At 41.1% G+C, this 16021-nt stretch overlaps 1 protein-coding gene and 1 pseudogene across 1 annotated transcript; one reads left to right on the forward strand and one right to left on the reverse strand.

Annotated features, from left to right (window-relative positions):
- LOC125891849 (tubulin alpha-1B chain-like) lies at window positions 1-2961 on the forward strand (annotated as a pseudogene).
- Window positions 2962-4907: 1946 nt separating this feature from the next.
- pmelb (premelanosome protein b) lies at window positions 4908-15906 on the reverse strand. The gene is made up of 12 exons (XM_049581388.1): window positions 15843-15906; window positions 12483-12578; window positions 11926-12072; window positions 10597-10725; window positions 10060-10221; window positions 9424-9756; window positions 7687-7905; window positions 6111-6248; window positions 5930-6032; window positions 5642-5847; window positions 5472-5562; window positions 4908-5357 (listed from the first exon to the last, which is right to left on the reverse strand). The coding sequence occupies exons 1-12, from the start codon at window positions 15898-15900 to the stop codon at window positions 5195-5197; spliced, it is 1845 nt and encodes a 614-aa protein (XP_049437345.1). The 5' UTR covers window positions 15901-15906; the 3' UTR covers window positions 4908-5194.
- Between the last annotated feature and the right edge of the window lie 115 nt (window positions 15907-16021).

Consider the following 16021-nt stretch of genomic DNA (forward strand, 5'->3'; position numbering starts at 1 on the left):
CGTGCGTGTATAAATCTGGTAGCACCGCCCTCCTATTCAGCAGTTGTTGCATCGACCCCGCTGGGTACAACACGCGACGCAGACCACACCGTTTTTAAAAAGCCCTCTTTCTTCACGTTTTCTCCTTCTCCTCTTCCTCTGTGAACCAACGAAAAAATGGTGAGTGCATTTTATCATCACACTGTTTGTTTGAAGCGAGTTTTGTGAGGTGGAGATGAAGGTGAAGCGCACTCGGCGTCTCGGTGGTTACGCGTCGTCAGCGGCTCTCCATCTCGACACGACTTTCTGCGATTTATTAACAATAATGCGACTCGTTTTTAAAAATCTGTGATTCAGTTTTAACACATTTTAGGTGATATTTATAGATGAGACTGAGCAGTATCATGTTGGTGTTGATGCACAGGCTGATCTGCAGCGGGTCATTGTGTAGAGATGAGAACAATGCACTGACTGTCTGCGTCCAGGCGTCAGTAACAGGCACTCAGGTGGATCAATCTGGTCCTATTTATAAAGCTGCAGCATTAATTGGCTTTATGTTTTTATTTTTGTCAAATTTAACGTGTGAACATGGGAAAATTGGACACATAGCAAATGAGCTATACCCTGATTGAAGGCAGGGAGGGGCAGATTGGGTGGGGATGGATGGAGACATTATTGCAGCTATCATTTTTAATTCATAGGAGCACATATATATATTTTTGATCCTGCCTTGAATTAAAAAAAAAAATGAAAGCTTCTGTTTTAAAGATGACATGAAATATAAAGGGTTAATTTTAAATGACAAAACTCAGTTGATTTCATCCTTAATGATAATTTATTCCTGTGATTTAAAATGACACAGCTGGCCAGATCTTTTTGTTCACAAGCCTCCGCTGTGATTTTGCATCCTCAAGGCAGCAGAGCAAGTGGAATATTCCAGGCTGGTGATGGGCAGGGGAATGTTAATTTGCATTTGTGCCTGTGCTGGCAAAAGAGGGAGAGGTGTGGGATAGAAAAAGACAAGGGGACAAAAAGGACTGGAGGAAAGACGAGAGGAGCGTCCTGCCTCAGCGGGGGCTGCTGTCAGGCATTTTTGTCCCCTGCAGATTCTGGTGCAGGGAGGTGCCTCCTCGTGCTGCACTGCCTGTTCATCTCAGATAGGGGGAGCAGCTGAATGTTCCCTATTTTAAGATACATGCAATTACTGTGGTAGATGTCATGTGAAAGACAGCAACGTTAATGAATTAAACATAAATGCATTCAGGTAAATAACCGGCCTGTTTTTTCTTCCCGCAGCGTGAGTGTATCTCCATCCACGTCGGTCAGGCTGGTGTCCAGATTGGCAATGCCTGCTGGGAGCTTTACTGCCTGGAACATGGGATCCAGCCGGACGGACAGATGCCCAGCGACAAGACTCTCGGCGGAGGAGACGACTCCTTCAACACGTTCTTCAGTGAGACTGGAGCTGGAAAGCACGTCCCCAGAGCTGTTTTTGTCGACCTGGAGCCCACTGTCATCGGTAAATTCTAATTTATTAGAGATGCCAGAGTTAGCTTTTCATTTTTGTAAGAGCCAAACATTTTAGTCTGATTCTGATCGAATTGGTCTCATCAGATGAGGTGCGCACTGGGACCTACCGCCAGCTGTTCCACCCTGAGCAGCTGATCACTGGCAAGGAGGATGCTGCCAACAACTACGCCCGTGGACACTACACCATCGGCAAAGAGATCATCGACCTGGTGCTGGACAGGATCCGCAAACTGGTGGGTAACTTGATATCAGGAGGATTGATTCCTAGTTCTGCTCTAGAGTATCAGATTAAATGACATAGCTGTATCTCATATGTGATCAGTGCGTCTCCTCTGTGTCCTCAGGCTGACCAGTGCACCGGCCTTCAGGGCTTCCTGGTTTTCCACAGCCGGAGGTGGCACCGGCTCTGGTTTCACCTCCTGCTGATGGAGCGTCTGTCCGTGGACTACGGCAAGAAGTCCAAGCTGGAGTTCTCCATCTACCCAGCTCCCCAGGTGTCCACCGCTGTGGTGGAGCCCTACAACTCCATCCTGACCACCCACACCACCCTGGAGCACTCTGACTGTGCCTTCATGGTAGATAACGAGGCCATCTACGATATCTGCCGCAGGAACCTCGATATCGAGCGTCCCACTTACACCAACCTGAACAGGCTGATCAGTCAGATTGTGTCCTCCATCACTGCGTCCCTTCGTTTCGATGGCGCCCTCAATGTTGATCTGACAGAGTTCCAGACCAACTTGGTGCCATATCCCCGTATCCACTTCCCTCTGGCCACCTATGCCCCTGTCATCTCTGCTGAGAAGGCTTACCATGAGCAGCTCTCAGTGGCTGAGATCACTAACGCCTGTTTCGAACCAGCCAACCAGATGGTGAAATGTGACCCTCGCCACGGCAAATACATGGCTTGCTGCCTGCTGTTCCGTGGTGATGTGGTGCCCAAAGATGTCAATGCTGCCATTGCCACCATTAAAACCAAGCGCACCATCCAGTTTGTGGACTGGTGCCCCACTGGTTTCAAGGTGGGCATCAACTACCAGCCACCCACTGTAGTTCCTGGTGGAGACCTGGCCAAGGTCCAGAGGGCTGTGTGCATGCTGAGCAACACCACTGCTATTGCAGAGGCCTGGGCTCGGCTGGACCACAAGTTTGATCTGATGTACGCTAAGCGTGCCTTTGTTCACTGGTATGTGGGTGAGGGTATGGAGGAGGGAGAGTTCTCTGAGGCCAGAGAGGACATGGCAGCTCTGGAGAAGGATTATGAGGAGGTTGGAGTTGACTCCATCGAGGGTGAGGGAGAGGAGGAGGGAGAGGAGTATTAAAAAGGGGCAAAAAGGCACTAGATAAACATGAAAAAATTGATTGCAATGTGTTCTTGAATGCATTCCAAACAGAAATGTTGTCAATTACCAGTTTGGCTCTGTTCTAAATAAAATTCCTGTGACATGTGAATGTGTTTGTCTTTCATTCATTCAAACTTAATATATAAAAACTTGGAATATCCCATGTAATCAGGTTGTAGACTTTAACACCAAGCATTTATATTTCTTAAAGTTATGCTGCATTTATACAGTAAAAAGTCCTTCTTCTAAACACTGGATATAAGTATTACAGTTTGTAGTTAAAAAGCTGATGTCGAAGCTGTGGGCCCTCAACCAACTCCCTGATTTACATTTAGTCATTGAGAAGTTGCATGTTTTCCAAACTGTACCATATTTCCCATGTTTCAGTGACTAATGGGACCAACAATTTTTGAAATTGGTCCAGTATTGAGTGAGAGGGCTGCAGCTGGCAGTAGAGAAGCAGGCTGCTATGTAACCACTCAAGGCATTTGTGTACCATCAATTAACATTCACTTAGTGTTTGCTTTTGCCACTGACAAGCTCAGATTGTGATTCTGAGTGTCTGACAGCATTTTGAAAGGATCCCTACAGAGACTGACCTTTTCTGAAAGACTAAGATCCATTTTTAACCACAACAGTCCCGAAATTGCTATCACCATACACACCAGACTCCAAGTCCTAGTTTCCTATTAGTCACTTTGATGTACCACCTGACCTGGCATCTCTGGAACTTTTAATTAAAGGCGGGTGTGCTGAAGTTAGTGTCTAGGGTGGAAGACGATTTGGGGTTACAGTCCTTAACCACTGTGTTTTTGGTTGATCTTAGTTTTTATGGTTTAAGGAAGTCGTTTAATACCCCACTGATTTGAACTTTGTTTTTGTGAAGGCCTGTTTATTTGGGTATTTTTATTTTCATTTTTTGAACGTGATAGTCTATGGCGTCATCCTGCAACTCTCCAAACATCCTGCAAACCAATCAACTCTAAAACCAAGCGAAGCACCTGGATCATCAAACAGTGAGTAAAACTAAACCAAAGACAGTGAGTTCATCATATCTCCCTTTATGGCGTCTGTGGCCGGCTATTTTGAACTTATTTGAAATCCGCAATAATCATGATAAAGCACTCTTCATTCTCAACAAACAAAATAAAATTCACAGAAACCATGTTGGTTCATCTTTCCATTGTTCCAATAATCACCATCTCTGGTTAAATCACAGTCTTTTTTAATGAAGTCTGGTGGGTTTGATGACACCGATTTCAGGGCTGTTTCTAGTTAAACAAAAAGGATCTTACTCTTCAACAAAAAGTCTCTCATTAGGGACCCTTTCCATATTCTTAAAAACACTTAGAATAATAATCTGAGCCTGTCAGTGGCAAAAACAAGCGCTACTATTGGATGTACGATGACAGTGCACAAATGCCCCGAGTGGTTATATTGCAGCCTGTGTCCTGACTGTCAGCTGCAGCCCTCTCCCTCAATACTGGTTGTCAAGACTTGTTTTCTAGTTGGAGCCGCGCCTCGTTTTCAAACTGTATGGTTTGACTAAAATGAACAATGACAGCAATATAGTCCACGATGAGCAGCGCTAAAATCAACCTGCGTAGTTGTCCCTCCATTGTGACATTAGAAAGTGTCACATTTATCTTGCAAGTGTACTCTTCTTCAACGTTTGCTTTACTTCCTGGATTTTTCCTGCATGGAAATTCTGACCAATCAAGAGCAGCTTTCTCCCTGATTCGGACCAAAGCAAGACGACTCTAGGTCTGAAAGCACCTTTAGACACAAAACACTGGAAAATAGGACTCAGATATCATCCTTTGTGAGGATTGTTTTAAACAAGATGTGATTACCACAGAGCATTTTTTATTTATTGTAACACAGAGGGATGGAATATTTTTGCTGAGACCAGCATCAGATTATTTAGGGAATTAAATAGGGAGCAAATCTTAGATAATCCCTGAAGGATCTTATTTACAGCATTAGTGTAGCTGCTCTATCAGTTACTGTGACGTAGAAAAGTATCATGAATTCCATTAAAACAAGACTACACAACAATTTTGAGCAAAGTTTATTGGAAAAACATTCAAATTCCGTTTTGTCCGAATTAAAGTACACACTTTAACTACCAAACATTTAGGTACAAAAGATCAGAACATGTCTAAGGTATTATTCTGGAATTTTATTTTTGATTGAAAGCCTAAATATTACACACTTGTGAGTTTGTCATTTCGAAAATATGTAAAAAAAAAAAAAAAAAAAAGTATAAAAAGACATCTCAGGTGCAGAAAACTTGCAAATCATGAGTTTCTTGGTTTTGTATTTGGTGAGTTGAGGCTGGTTCACACCGGCCGGTCCTGCAGCAGAGGGCAGTCGTCCACGGCTCCCCGTCTGTTCAGAAGCTTCCAGAACATCGAGGCTCCAGAGCAGGTGTGAGCCCGGCCGGCCTGCAGGTCTGCAGACACGATCAGGTCTTCCTTCAGAGGGCGGTAGGACTTAAAGCGCCTGTGGAGTGAAGCACAAAAATCAGACAAGTTGTATTTCACCAGACTCCTCCCTTTAAGCAAAATAAGTAAGACCATGTATAAGTGATATCAACAAGAAAAGGTCAGCCCTTACTTGTAGGAATATGCCACTACTCCTACTGCTAGAACGAGTACCAGGACCCCCATCACCATGGCGATAGTGCCAGGAGAGGACAGACCTGAATCTGAAACAAGGATCACGTGTTCAGAAAACAAGGATGAAGCAGAAACGTACAACACTTGTATGGTGGTTATGTTGCGTACCTATGTCGACGTTGACTTTGGCACTGGTGGCAGCTAAACTGACGTCGTTCGCCATGGACACGTTGATGCAGTAGACACCAGAGTCGTTGAAGAAGTGACGCAGCACCAGCTGGCACTCTCTGGAGGGCTCCACCATGTTGCACGCCGTGTGAATCGGCCTCAAGCACTCAGCATCCAGAATGACGCTGCACACCTCTTTGGGAAGGCTGGAGGACGAAGACGGGAAGTCAGAATGAACTGTAAAACACTTTAAAGGACTGTGTGGTGGAGGAGTGGAGGATTATTTACCTTCCCTGGCAGGTGACAGTGATGTCCAAAACATTTCTGTCCATGTCAGGTGATGTCATCACTGCGTTGTCCATCTGCACTATTTCTACTTTTTCGATGCCCTCTAAAAACAAAAGAGAAAAGAGTCATCGACAGTCACCTCAGATTGAAATGATTGATGCACTAATGAATTGTTACTCACCAAACACTTCGATGCCGGTGCAGAAGGAACCATAACGATAAATCACGCAGTCATCGTCAGAGGGTTTATCGTCAGCGTCCCTCTTAGCAACAACCACCACTTTAGCTTTGCCTGTCAGTGTCACTGTTTGCTGTGCACCTGGTGAGAACAAACAGCAGGAGGGAATCAGTTAGCTGATCACTGTCTACTCTGCTCAGGCTGTTCTCATGCACTGTACCTATGTATACCTACAAAAAGTTATGCACCAGAATTCATATTTATACCACTCAATAATGAGCCAGTAATTTATATATAATCCGTGTAACTGTGAAGGTTGTGAACACATGAACAATGAGCTGACGGAAGCTAAGAAGGAAGTAGAATAAAGAGCGAGGCAGGTTGGGGTGGTGGATGGGTCAAACAAACACAGGACTGCCTTCGGGAGGCTGGTGTTTGTGTCCCGTGTGAAACCAAGTGAACTTTGGGTTATTTTAAGGTATCAGTGTTGGGGAGTAACTAGTTACATGTAATTATTTAGGAAATAACTGTGCTTGTAATCAGTTAGAGTAATGTAATTAATTCATTAAGTCATGCAAAGTATAATCAATTAATTTTAAGAAATATGTATTTTATGGATAAAGATAAAACTTTAATTCAATTTCAATTCAATTTTATTTTTAAAGCCCAATATCACAAATCACAATTTGACTCAGAGGGCTTTACAGCATGCGACATTCCTCTTTCCTTGAAGAAAATAAACTGAAAAATAAGCCCCACTTTTACCGACTGCAACACTAAAAGAATGTACACATTATAATTTAATCCGTATAACTGTGAAGGTTGTGAACACATGAACAATGAGCTGACGGAAGCTAAGAAGGAAGTAGAATAAAGAGCGAGGCAGGTTGGGGTGGTGGATGGGTCAAACAAACACAGGACTGCCTTCGGGAGGCTGGTGTTTGTGTCCCGTGTGAAACCAAGTGAACTTTGGGTTTGATTTAATAATATAATATAATATATTATAATATATAATCTTCCAAAATGGCCCATAGTATTTTTATTTTTATATTTTTTTATATTATTAAAATATATTATTTTTTATATTATATATTTAGTATATTTTGATGCTCATACTTTTGTACTTTTACTCAGGTGAAAGATTTGTATACTTCTTCCACCACAGACCCCACACAAATGATTACTAATAAAGTTTTTCTTGAGCTTACTACTTGAGTTTTTTTGCTTTACATGTTACCCTCTGCACTGATATGCTTTGTAGATCTGTATATAAATCAAATTTAATAAGACAAACTGAGCCGAACACTCTCACTCAGCATGCAAATCAGTATTCAAATGATAAAGGACAATAGAGAAATTCATTTTGAAGCGCTCTGCGTGTTTCACACAATGGATTTGCTTCTTTAAAGATTTACATCACATTTGCATTTGAGGAAATCTGCTGATGCTCTTATCTGGTTCATCTGAAATAAACTCAGTGTGCTGCATTTTAACAGGACACATCTCTGTTGTTGCACATTCTACCTCTGGTGGGATTAAATCAAACTTTAAATTATGTACAACTATTCAAAACACGTACCTGTCTGAGCCTCACTGTCAGCTGGCATGTCAGGGTTGATGGGGGAGGGAGTCTTGGCCACTGTGGTTGCCTCCTGTGCAGGCAGAGCGTTGGAGGCAGTGGAGGCCTCGTCCTCAGTGTTGTCCTCCTCCGTGTCCGAAGGAACCATGTTGACAGTCAGACCAGTTGCCTTGGTGGTAACCAGTATGGGGACAGCAGATGCCAGTGCGGGAGCTTTCACTGCACACAGGGAGGATTGCTGAGTTAAGTGTGTGCTTCAGTAAGATGTAGGAATGTAAAATAAACTTATAGTACAATAAGTAAAAGTACTTATTGTGCAGAATGACCCTTTTCAGAATAATGTACATTATATTATATTTAATGCCAGTGCCAGGTAGTTTGCTAATTGCATCAAGGGATCATTTCAGTCTTATCTTTATCCATAATCATATATTTTAGGTAATTTCTTCCAATTATTAACCTAAATCTGAAAAGTAGCGGAGCAAGTACTCAGATCTTTTACCTAAGTTATAGTATCAATGCCACGTATGGGAATACTCTGTAACAAGTAAAAGTACTGCTTTTAAAAATGTTACTTAAGTAAAAGTACGAAAATATTAGCATCAAAATGTACAAAGTATACAAAGTAAAAGTGCTCATTTACAGGACGGCCCATTTCAGAATAACATATAGGCCTGTTTTAACATTGGCTTAGAATTGTTCATAGGTTAACCATTAACCAGCGACATAACTTAGGTACTAAGTATTTAAATCTTTGAACCTTTGAGCAAATTGGTGCGATTTTTTATTTTTTAAACATGGGAAAAAAGGCAAGGAGCAACTGCTTGAGAAATGTCCCACAGATTGCAAAAAAAAAGTACATTTCGAAAATTAATTTAAAAATAGTGGGGAAAAAAAGAAAAAAATAGGCAAAAAATACATTTATGATGAGAATTATTATTATTACATTTTAAAATTATGCATTAATTATGTTCTTTTTTTTTTTTTTTTTTTTTACAAATTTCTTGCCAGTTTTTCTGGTCATTTCTTCTTTCGTTGCTCATTGCCTTCTTCCAAGCTTTTTAAAGAAATCAAGCCAATCTGCTCAGGTTGCTCAAAGGGTAAATGTACCTATAACTTCATTGTTGCGACTGGTAAAGCTAATTAAAATTACTTAATTTTCTGATGTGTAGCTTAATCTATAACAATACATCTAATTTTATTTGTTGATAATATTCTGAATTAATAATCTGAATGTGGTAGTAATTAAAGTTATCAAAGACATGTAGTAGAGTCAAAAGTAGGCTACAGTATTTCTCTGTATTGTGGTTGGGTACATAAAATGGAATCACTCAAGTTAAGTACGAGGACCTCAAAACGGCACTGCACTTTACTTAAGTAATTGTACTTAGTTACTGCTGAAACTAAAAGCACTAAAATGTGGAGTAAAAGGTACAACATTTCTTTCCAAAATAGCAGAAAATTGTACTAGTAGATGCAGTACTTGAGTACGTTAAATGTACTTACTTTGCACCACTATGGCCAACAGCTGGTTAGCTTTGTTTAGCTTAGCTTGGTTCTGTCCAAAGGCTGTCTCAGTGTACTGACAGTGGTCCTTTGAGCTAAATGCTAATGTTAGCATGCTAACATGCTGAAGATAAACAGGTATATTGTTATGTATACTTTAGTAAGCTAACATGCTAATTAGCACCTAAGATCTCTAAAGTTCATTTACTAATGTTGACACCTGTCTTGTACCTGTGGTGCCCTGATGAGTGGGTGGACCAGGGGCCTTGGTTGGGGGGTCAACCGGCGGGTCGCAGGCCTTATCTGGGATGACGGCCTGGATCACCACCTGAGGCTTGAATGAGCCGGAGTTGATGTAGGTGTGAGTGACGGTCAGCTCTCTGGATATCAGGGCTCCACTCTCATCCCCAAAGTCCCAGTTGAAGGTGATGTCTGCGTCGCTGAGGTACTCGCTGGGGTCGTGGAGGGTGATGGTGAAGGCAATCGCTCTGTTCTGGATGAAGCGCATGTCCCCAGCCACGATGTCATTCACCTGGTCGAGAGAGACGGCGAAGGGGATTTGATCTGAGGAGAACAGTACAAGGAAAAAGAGCTCATTAAAAGTATAGGTTAGTATTAGTTAATGCATATTTCTATCAACATGTATCTTACTGACTTCATTGCTCTTTGCGTTACAGGTTTATTCATAACATCAGTAATTTATTTTAGAGGTTTTTAAGAGAGACAATCCCACAAAATGTACCGAGTAGTATTAAAGCCACCTCACATCTCTAACCTAAAAACAGATCTATTATTTGATACTGGTCCCCTCGCCTTTTTAACAAGGTCCTCCATAGCAACGTTTTTTACACAGTGCCCTAAACTCACCAGTGATGGAGAACTGAGTGGAGGCGTATCCCAGAGGAATGAACTTCTCCTTGCTGCGGTAGTGGTAGATAACGATGTCCATGGTGTAAGAGCCCAGTGGGATGTCGTCTGTGTCGATGGTCAGGGAGGACGAGGGGCCGTCGGCCACCTGCCAATACTGACCTGCCGAAAAAGCATCCAGACAACATGTGAGGAGATGAACTTTAATGCCTCATATATCTACAAATTATTTTTATTTAGTTCATCTAATGACACAAAACTTTGTACAATGTAAAATGAAAAAGGACAAACAGGATATAATTGCTAACATGAATTAAATTCACTTTTTGACCCTCCCACACACACAAAGTCTGAATCCTAAAACTACAAAACAAGGATTGTTTGCTTTATTTTTCTGCGTGTAAAGCAAATGAAGTGACATAATCTGATCATATGATAAAGCTCAAACATAATCCACCTTATTGGGTCATATCTCAGGTTGTGTCATGTGTCCTAACAAACTCTGTGACCCTCAGAAGAGGCCACAACTCCACTCACCCCAGGTCTTCCACACAAACACGTAGGCTGGCTTCTTGTCCTTCTTAACTGGGCTCCCATCAGGGAAAACAACCTCCCAGTCTGGGCTCTGAGCTGGGTAGACTGGCTCAGACTCACGGTACTTCGTTCCTGTAACAGAAACAAGAGCGATGTGACAAAATGAATGTAGAAGCGTCGGCAGCCATGCTAGCAGCTGTCTGAGGCTATACTTGGGCACAGACGCTAATGTCAGTTTGCTAAAATGCTCACAGTGACAATGCTAACATGCTGATGTTTAGCTGATTGTGTTCACCGTTAGCATGCTGATATTAGCACTAAACGCAAGTGCAGCTGAAGCTGATGGGAATGTTTTTAGTTTTGTAGGTATTTGCTCATAAACCAAAGTGTTGGACTACAGTTTGACTCAATAATGGTGCTAAATGAAAGGTTGATACCAAAAATCTTAATTTGCACAATGATAGAATGTTACGTACATTCAACAGTATCGTATTTCATGTCTCCATCTGCTGGTGGGCCGTCACGATAAGAGTACGCATGCATAATATGATGTTAACTCCACTACAGAAGAGACTTGATGATCACTAAAATAAGGTGGGTAAAAGTATATTGGATACATTATCGGTTATTGGGTGGATGGGTCCAACAACCAAGGACTTTCACCTGGGAGGCTGGTGTTTGCTTCCAGTAAGATTGGAAGTCAGTGAAATGTGATGCTTGGGCAGTGACTTGCGGTGTCAGACACCAATGACAAAAATTGTCCTTTATGATCAGAGTGATACGCAGCTGTTTGCTGTTGTAGTTTAACGACGCTCAGTGATGTTAGGGGGAAACACAGCAGGACAAGGTCGAAAGTTAAGGCGGCAAAAGTCCGAGTTGGGCAACTTTCACTCAAGAGAGCCGATTCTAAAGACAAACCCTGTTATTTTTTTCCTAAACCTAACCACGTGCTTTTGTTGCCTAAACCTAAACACCTGCGTTAGTTGTTGAAGTAAAAAATAAAAGTCAAGTGTTCAGTTTGCAGTGTTTATTTTGAAAGAGACTGTATGTGAACGTTAAATTTCCTGTGAAAACAGAAGTGTATTTTGAAAGAAGACAATGCATGTAACAGGCAGAACTCGTCATGGCGTTGCAGAACGTCACCAACCAACACACCCAGGGTACCCTGCACGTCGTATCTGGAGGTTGAAAGTCCATGACACAATGTCTGTGTGACGAGGTCACAGTGAGAATGTGTTGTAATCGATCGAATTGTTGTTAAGATATCTCAGTGAGGACATCAATGCCACTATGACTACAAGTACAGTTAATATTGTGCAGTGTATCTGTTACCATTGACGATGCAGTCTTCAGCCCAGACAACGTCTCCATCAGGCTGCACCTTCTGGTTGTGTGGAAACTCCAAGTCGATGGTGAAAGTAACTTTGGCTGCGGTCAGTGTCGGTGAATCGTTCCCCACGTTAAAAGTCACTCTTCCACCTGGACGAAGGAGACAAGAAAACAGACACGAAATTTAAAACGTCTTCTCAAACCTTTAGTTGTATGTTTTCACACTGACCCGAGGCAGTGGGTCTCAACTGGTCCAGCTACAGGGTCCAGATTTCTCCCTAGTCATTAGTTCAAGGTCCAAACAGTTTGATATATCCATTGTCCATTAGTCACTCACTCTACAGATAGAAGTGGTACTTCAAAATAAAAGCTACGTGCCAGAAATTCATCATACTTCAAAATAAATCGCGACCCACTTTTGGTACGTCTTCATTGTATGTCAAACAACCTCTCTCTCCTGTCATGATCCAACAAAAATGCCCCAAATACACCTTAATAAAAGATGTTTAAACCAAAGATATATGAGCATTTGAATGTGAACAACACGTAATAAGACGTACCTTTCCAGGAGTCTTTGTATCGGGCGTCTCCATCCTTCCAGATCGGGTACATCTTATTGTTCCATGATGGATAACGAGTGAAACGGTTTCTGGGCTCTGAAATATTAAAAATAAATATTGAAATCAGATGTAAACCTAACTCCATACACATAATATATCATATATTATCTATACATGACATACATTAGTATATTTTTCAGCATTTGTCATGGGTCTGTTTCTCCCAGTAGTTTCCTCATAATTCCCAAACTTTTCCCAGAAAACAATAATTTGGATCAAATTATGGAGAAATAGAGACTATTTTAAGTTGATACCTAAAATCAATTAATGCCACTTAATTGCTAAACATGTAAAATGTGAGAATGGAGAATAAAGATTCCAGTAAATCAAATAAAAATGGATACTGTAAATATTAACATGGGTTTAGATTAAGTGTTTCATTTAAGGACCTTCCTTTTTAGCTTTAAACTTCCAAGGAAATTATTTGGAAGTGACAGATCCCTAAAATCAAGTGTTACCTATTGTTCTCCTCTTGTGAGAAATATTGCAACATATATTTATTTATTATTGAACTCTTAAAAAGCCTTTCAGTGAGGTTTATTTGTTGGTTTCACAGTCTCTCAAGCTCTCAAAGGTGTCTGAAGGTGCACCAGAGCCCAAATGAGTTTTATAGCTGATATAACTCTCTGTCCAATCCCTCTCATGTGATGCTCAGCTGAGTGTGTGCATGATTTTATCACAGATTAACAATGTCACACGGCCGCATTTGGATTAAACAGAATGGCAGATAACAGAGCGAATTACCAGCTAAATCAGACTTCTTTTGAATGTGATTATTAATCCAGCCTGTTTTATTATTTCAGTAATCGCTCTCCTTGTTCTCTCCTCTCCTGGTTTAATTTAGTGATGTTTCCGTGGTGATGTGGCCGAACTGCTGGACAGTGAAGTGGACAATGAATATGAATATAATCCCTAAAAGGTTTTGCACAAGCAGATGGTGGAGGTGACTCATTCCTCTGACTTCCTTTGAGTCATCACAAGTCATCTCTCAAAATATTAGACCGGCTGAATGAGTGTTTTATCTCTTCACATTACCCAAAAGATTCCAAAGCTCCCTTCCTGTGCAAATACACATTCTTTACCTGTCATAGAAAGGCTGTAACTTTGGATTTTTCTACTTCAAACTGCTGAAGCTTCATTTTAACTTCAGCCGAGCTTTATTTTTACACAGAAAGACGACCACGCTGAAACTGCTTCAAGGTCGACCACTAACGCTTTCAATGCACACATGCGCACGTGTGTCACGCTTTAAGACAGACTTGGAAGAATGTTGAACTTCTCCTTTAACTTCAAAATAAAGGGATTAAGACAGCTTGCTTTAAGACAGGTCACATTCTGTGTCATTTAGGTTCATGCATGGTTGAATAAAGAGGTCATGGGAAAAACATGAAACTAGACACTGGAGTGCACTCAGATCTTACAATTCAAAACACGTGCAGTAGTTTATTAGAAAACTGGGTTTCCATATTGTTCACCTCTGTGTAAGGCAGGTGTCAGCAAGCTTTACTATCAGAAGAGCTATTTTTGGCCTAAAAAATGAAGCTGTAATATATATTTTTGTCTTATAGTGACGGCAAGACTGGCTGTTTAATCTAGATTAGCCTTTTAATATTATAAATAGGTCTAATGTCGCTACTCTGCAGTGGGCTATTTAGGATTATTTGGTACTTAAACTTTGCAGCATTGGTGGTAAAAGCAAACACATCTGTCCATTCACTATGGAAATCTCTGTTTTCCTTTGACACATTTTCTTTTCTTGGATTTGGAACAACGAGCCTCTCTAAGGAGACCCAACTTAGCCATTGAGATTCAGCAAGTTTTAAGAAAAGGCGCCGCGCTGTAGTCGTATGACGCACTTAGCTGACGAGACAAACATTTTTTTTAATCAAAGTTTAGAGTACACATTTATACAGTTCAAAGAGGGAAGAGCACTTTAGGGCTACAACCATGATAAATGAAAATTAGTCAAAGCCACAGGAAGCCGCTGGGGAAGGGCTAAAGAGCCGCATGTGCCTCCTGAGATATGGGCCCCCTGGTGAAGATAGCGTCACCCAAACATTGACTGCAAGAGCTATAAAATAGCATGTCAGTTCACTGAATATCATTTTCAAAGGTTTAATGAAGTTTCTAAACTGTTGTACTGGAACTTTTATGACATGATTTTAAAAGAGATTCTGAAGGGGCATGAAATCAGAACACCAGCTTTAAGGCTGTAACTGTAATATCATGTAATATAAAGCGCTGTGCATCGTCTGTTTATGTGTTAGAAAGCAATGGTGGAAAGTTACCGAGTACATTTACCCAAGTACAGTACCTAAACACAAATTTGAGATACTGTCCATGAGCATTTCCATTTCTGCAACTTAATATTTGATAAACTTTGCAGGGTCCAGGCCTTTGAATCCACCGAGTTTAAGGAAACGAAATGTAATGCGTTGACAGTTGTGTCTGGTATCAGCCAACTTAAAGGAGGGAAATGTTGTATTTTTTACTCCACTACATTTATCTGACAGCTTCAGTAACAAGTTACCTAGATTTTAAATTAAAAACATGTGATCATCCAGTAAAATATGATGCTCAAACTACCCAAAGAGATGCATACAGTAGTTAAAAGTAGCAGCAAACCACTTAAATTCAGCGTACACATTAATGCAGCTGTTATAATAATACATGAATATATGATAATATTCACACACTTTTGACTTTAACTTAATTCCTCTAATGAAATAGACCAGGAGTAGGAAACAAAAGGGTTCAGGATGCAGCTCTTCAGACCCTCTCCAGTGGCTCCCTGTGACTTTGGCAGAAAATCTTTTGGCAATGAATAATGGTTATTTTTTAACAGATTTTCATTTGTCATTGCTGTAGGCCTAAAGTGATTATTGCATTCTGCAGCTGTAAGAATGTGAAGCCTATGCAGTGAATTAAAAAATGTTTAAATGTGTCATCATACGTCGACGACCTGGTGCCTTTTCCTCTAAATTTTAGTGAACTTCAGAAGCAGTGACTAGCCTGGAGTCTCTCTACCAAGGCTAGCTATGGATTTCAAATCCAAAATAAAGATAAAGACAAATGTGACACCACTGTTCGAAGGACTCTTAACTCTAATTATTGACATTTTCCATCTTTAACTTTGTAAAATTCTCACAGTGTCCAAATCTCATCTATAAGCTGCGAATCACGTCTGAAAACACAGCCCTATAAGTCACATGATTCACCTTCTCCTGTGTTACTGAACTAAAATCCTTCCTATCACCCTCCACCTTAGAGAGCAGTAAAAAATGTATTTTCTGTACTTACTTGCCACAGTGTGTGAGGTCACTGCCAGCAACACCAACAGCACAGCAGACGTCCACATTGTCAGTGCGACCTCCTCTGTGTGAAAAATCCCTTTTGTGAGCTCCAGACCAGTTAAGTCTGTCTTTATAAGCTCTCTGATGTTTGACCTCACAGAGAGTATTAGCAGGAGGAACGCCTCC

Source organism: Epinephelus fuscoguttatus, linkage group LG7 (assembly GCF_011397635.1).
Source record: "Epinephelus fuscoguttatus linkage group LG7, E.fuscoguttatus.final_Chr_v1".
Lineage (NCBI taxonomy): Eukaryota > Metazoa > Chordata > Actinopteri > Perciformes > Serranidae > Epinephelus > Epinephelus fuscoguttatus.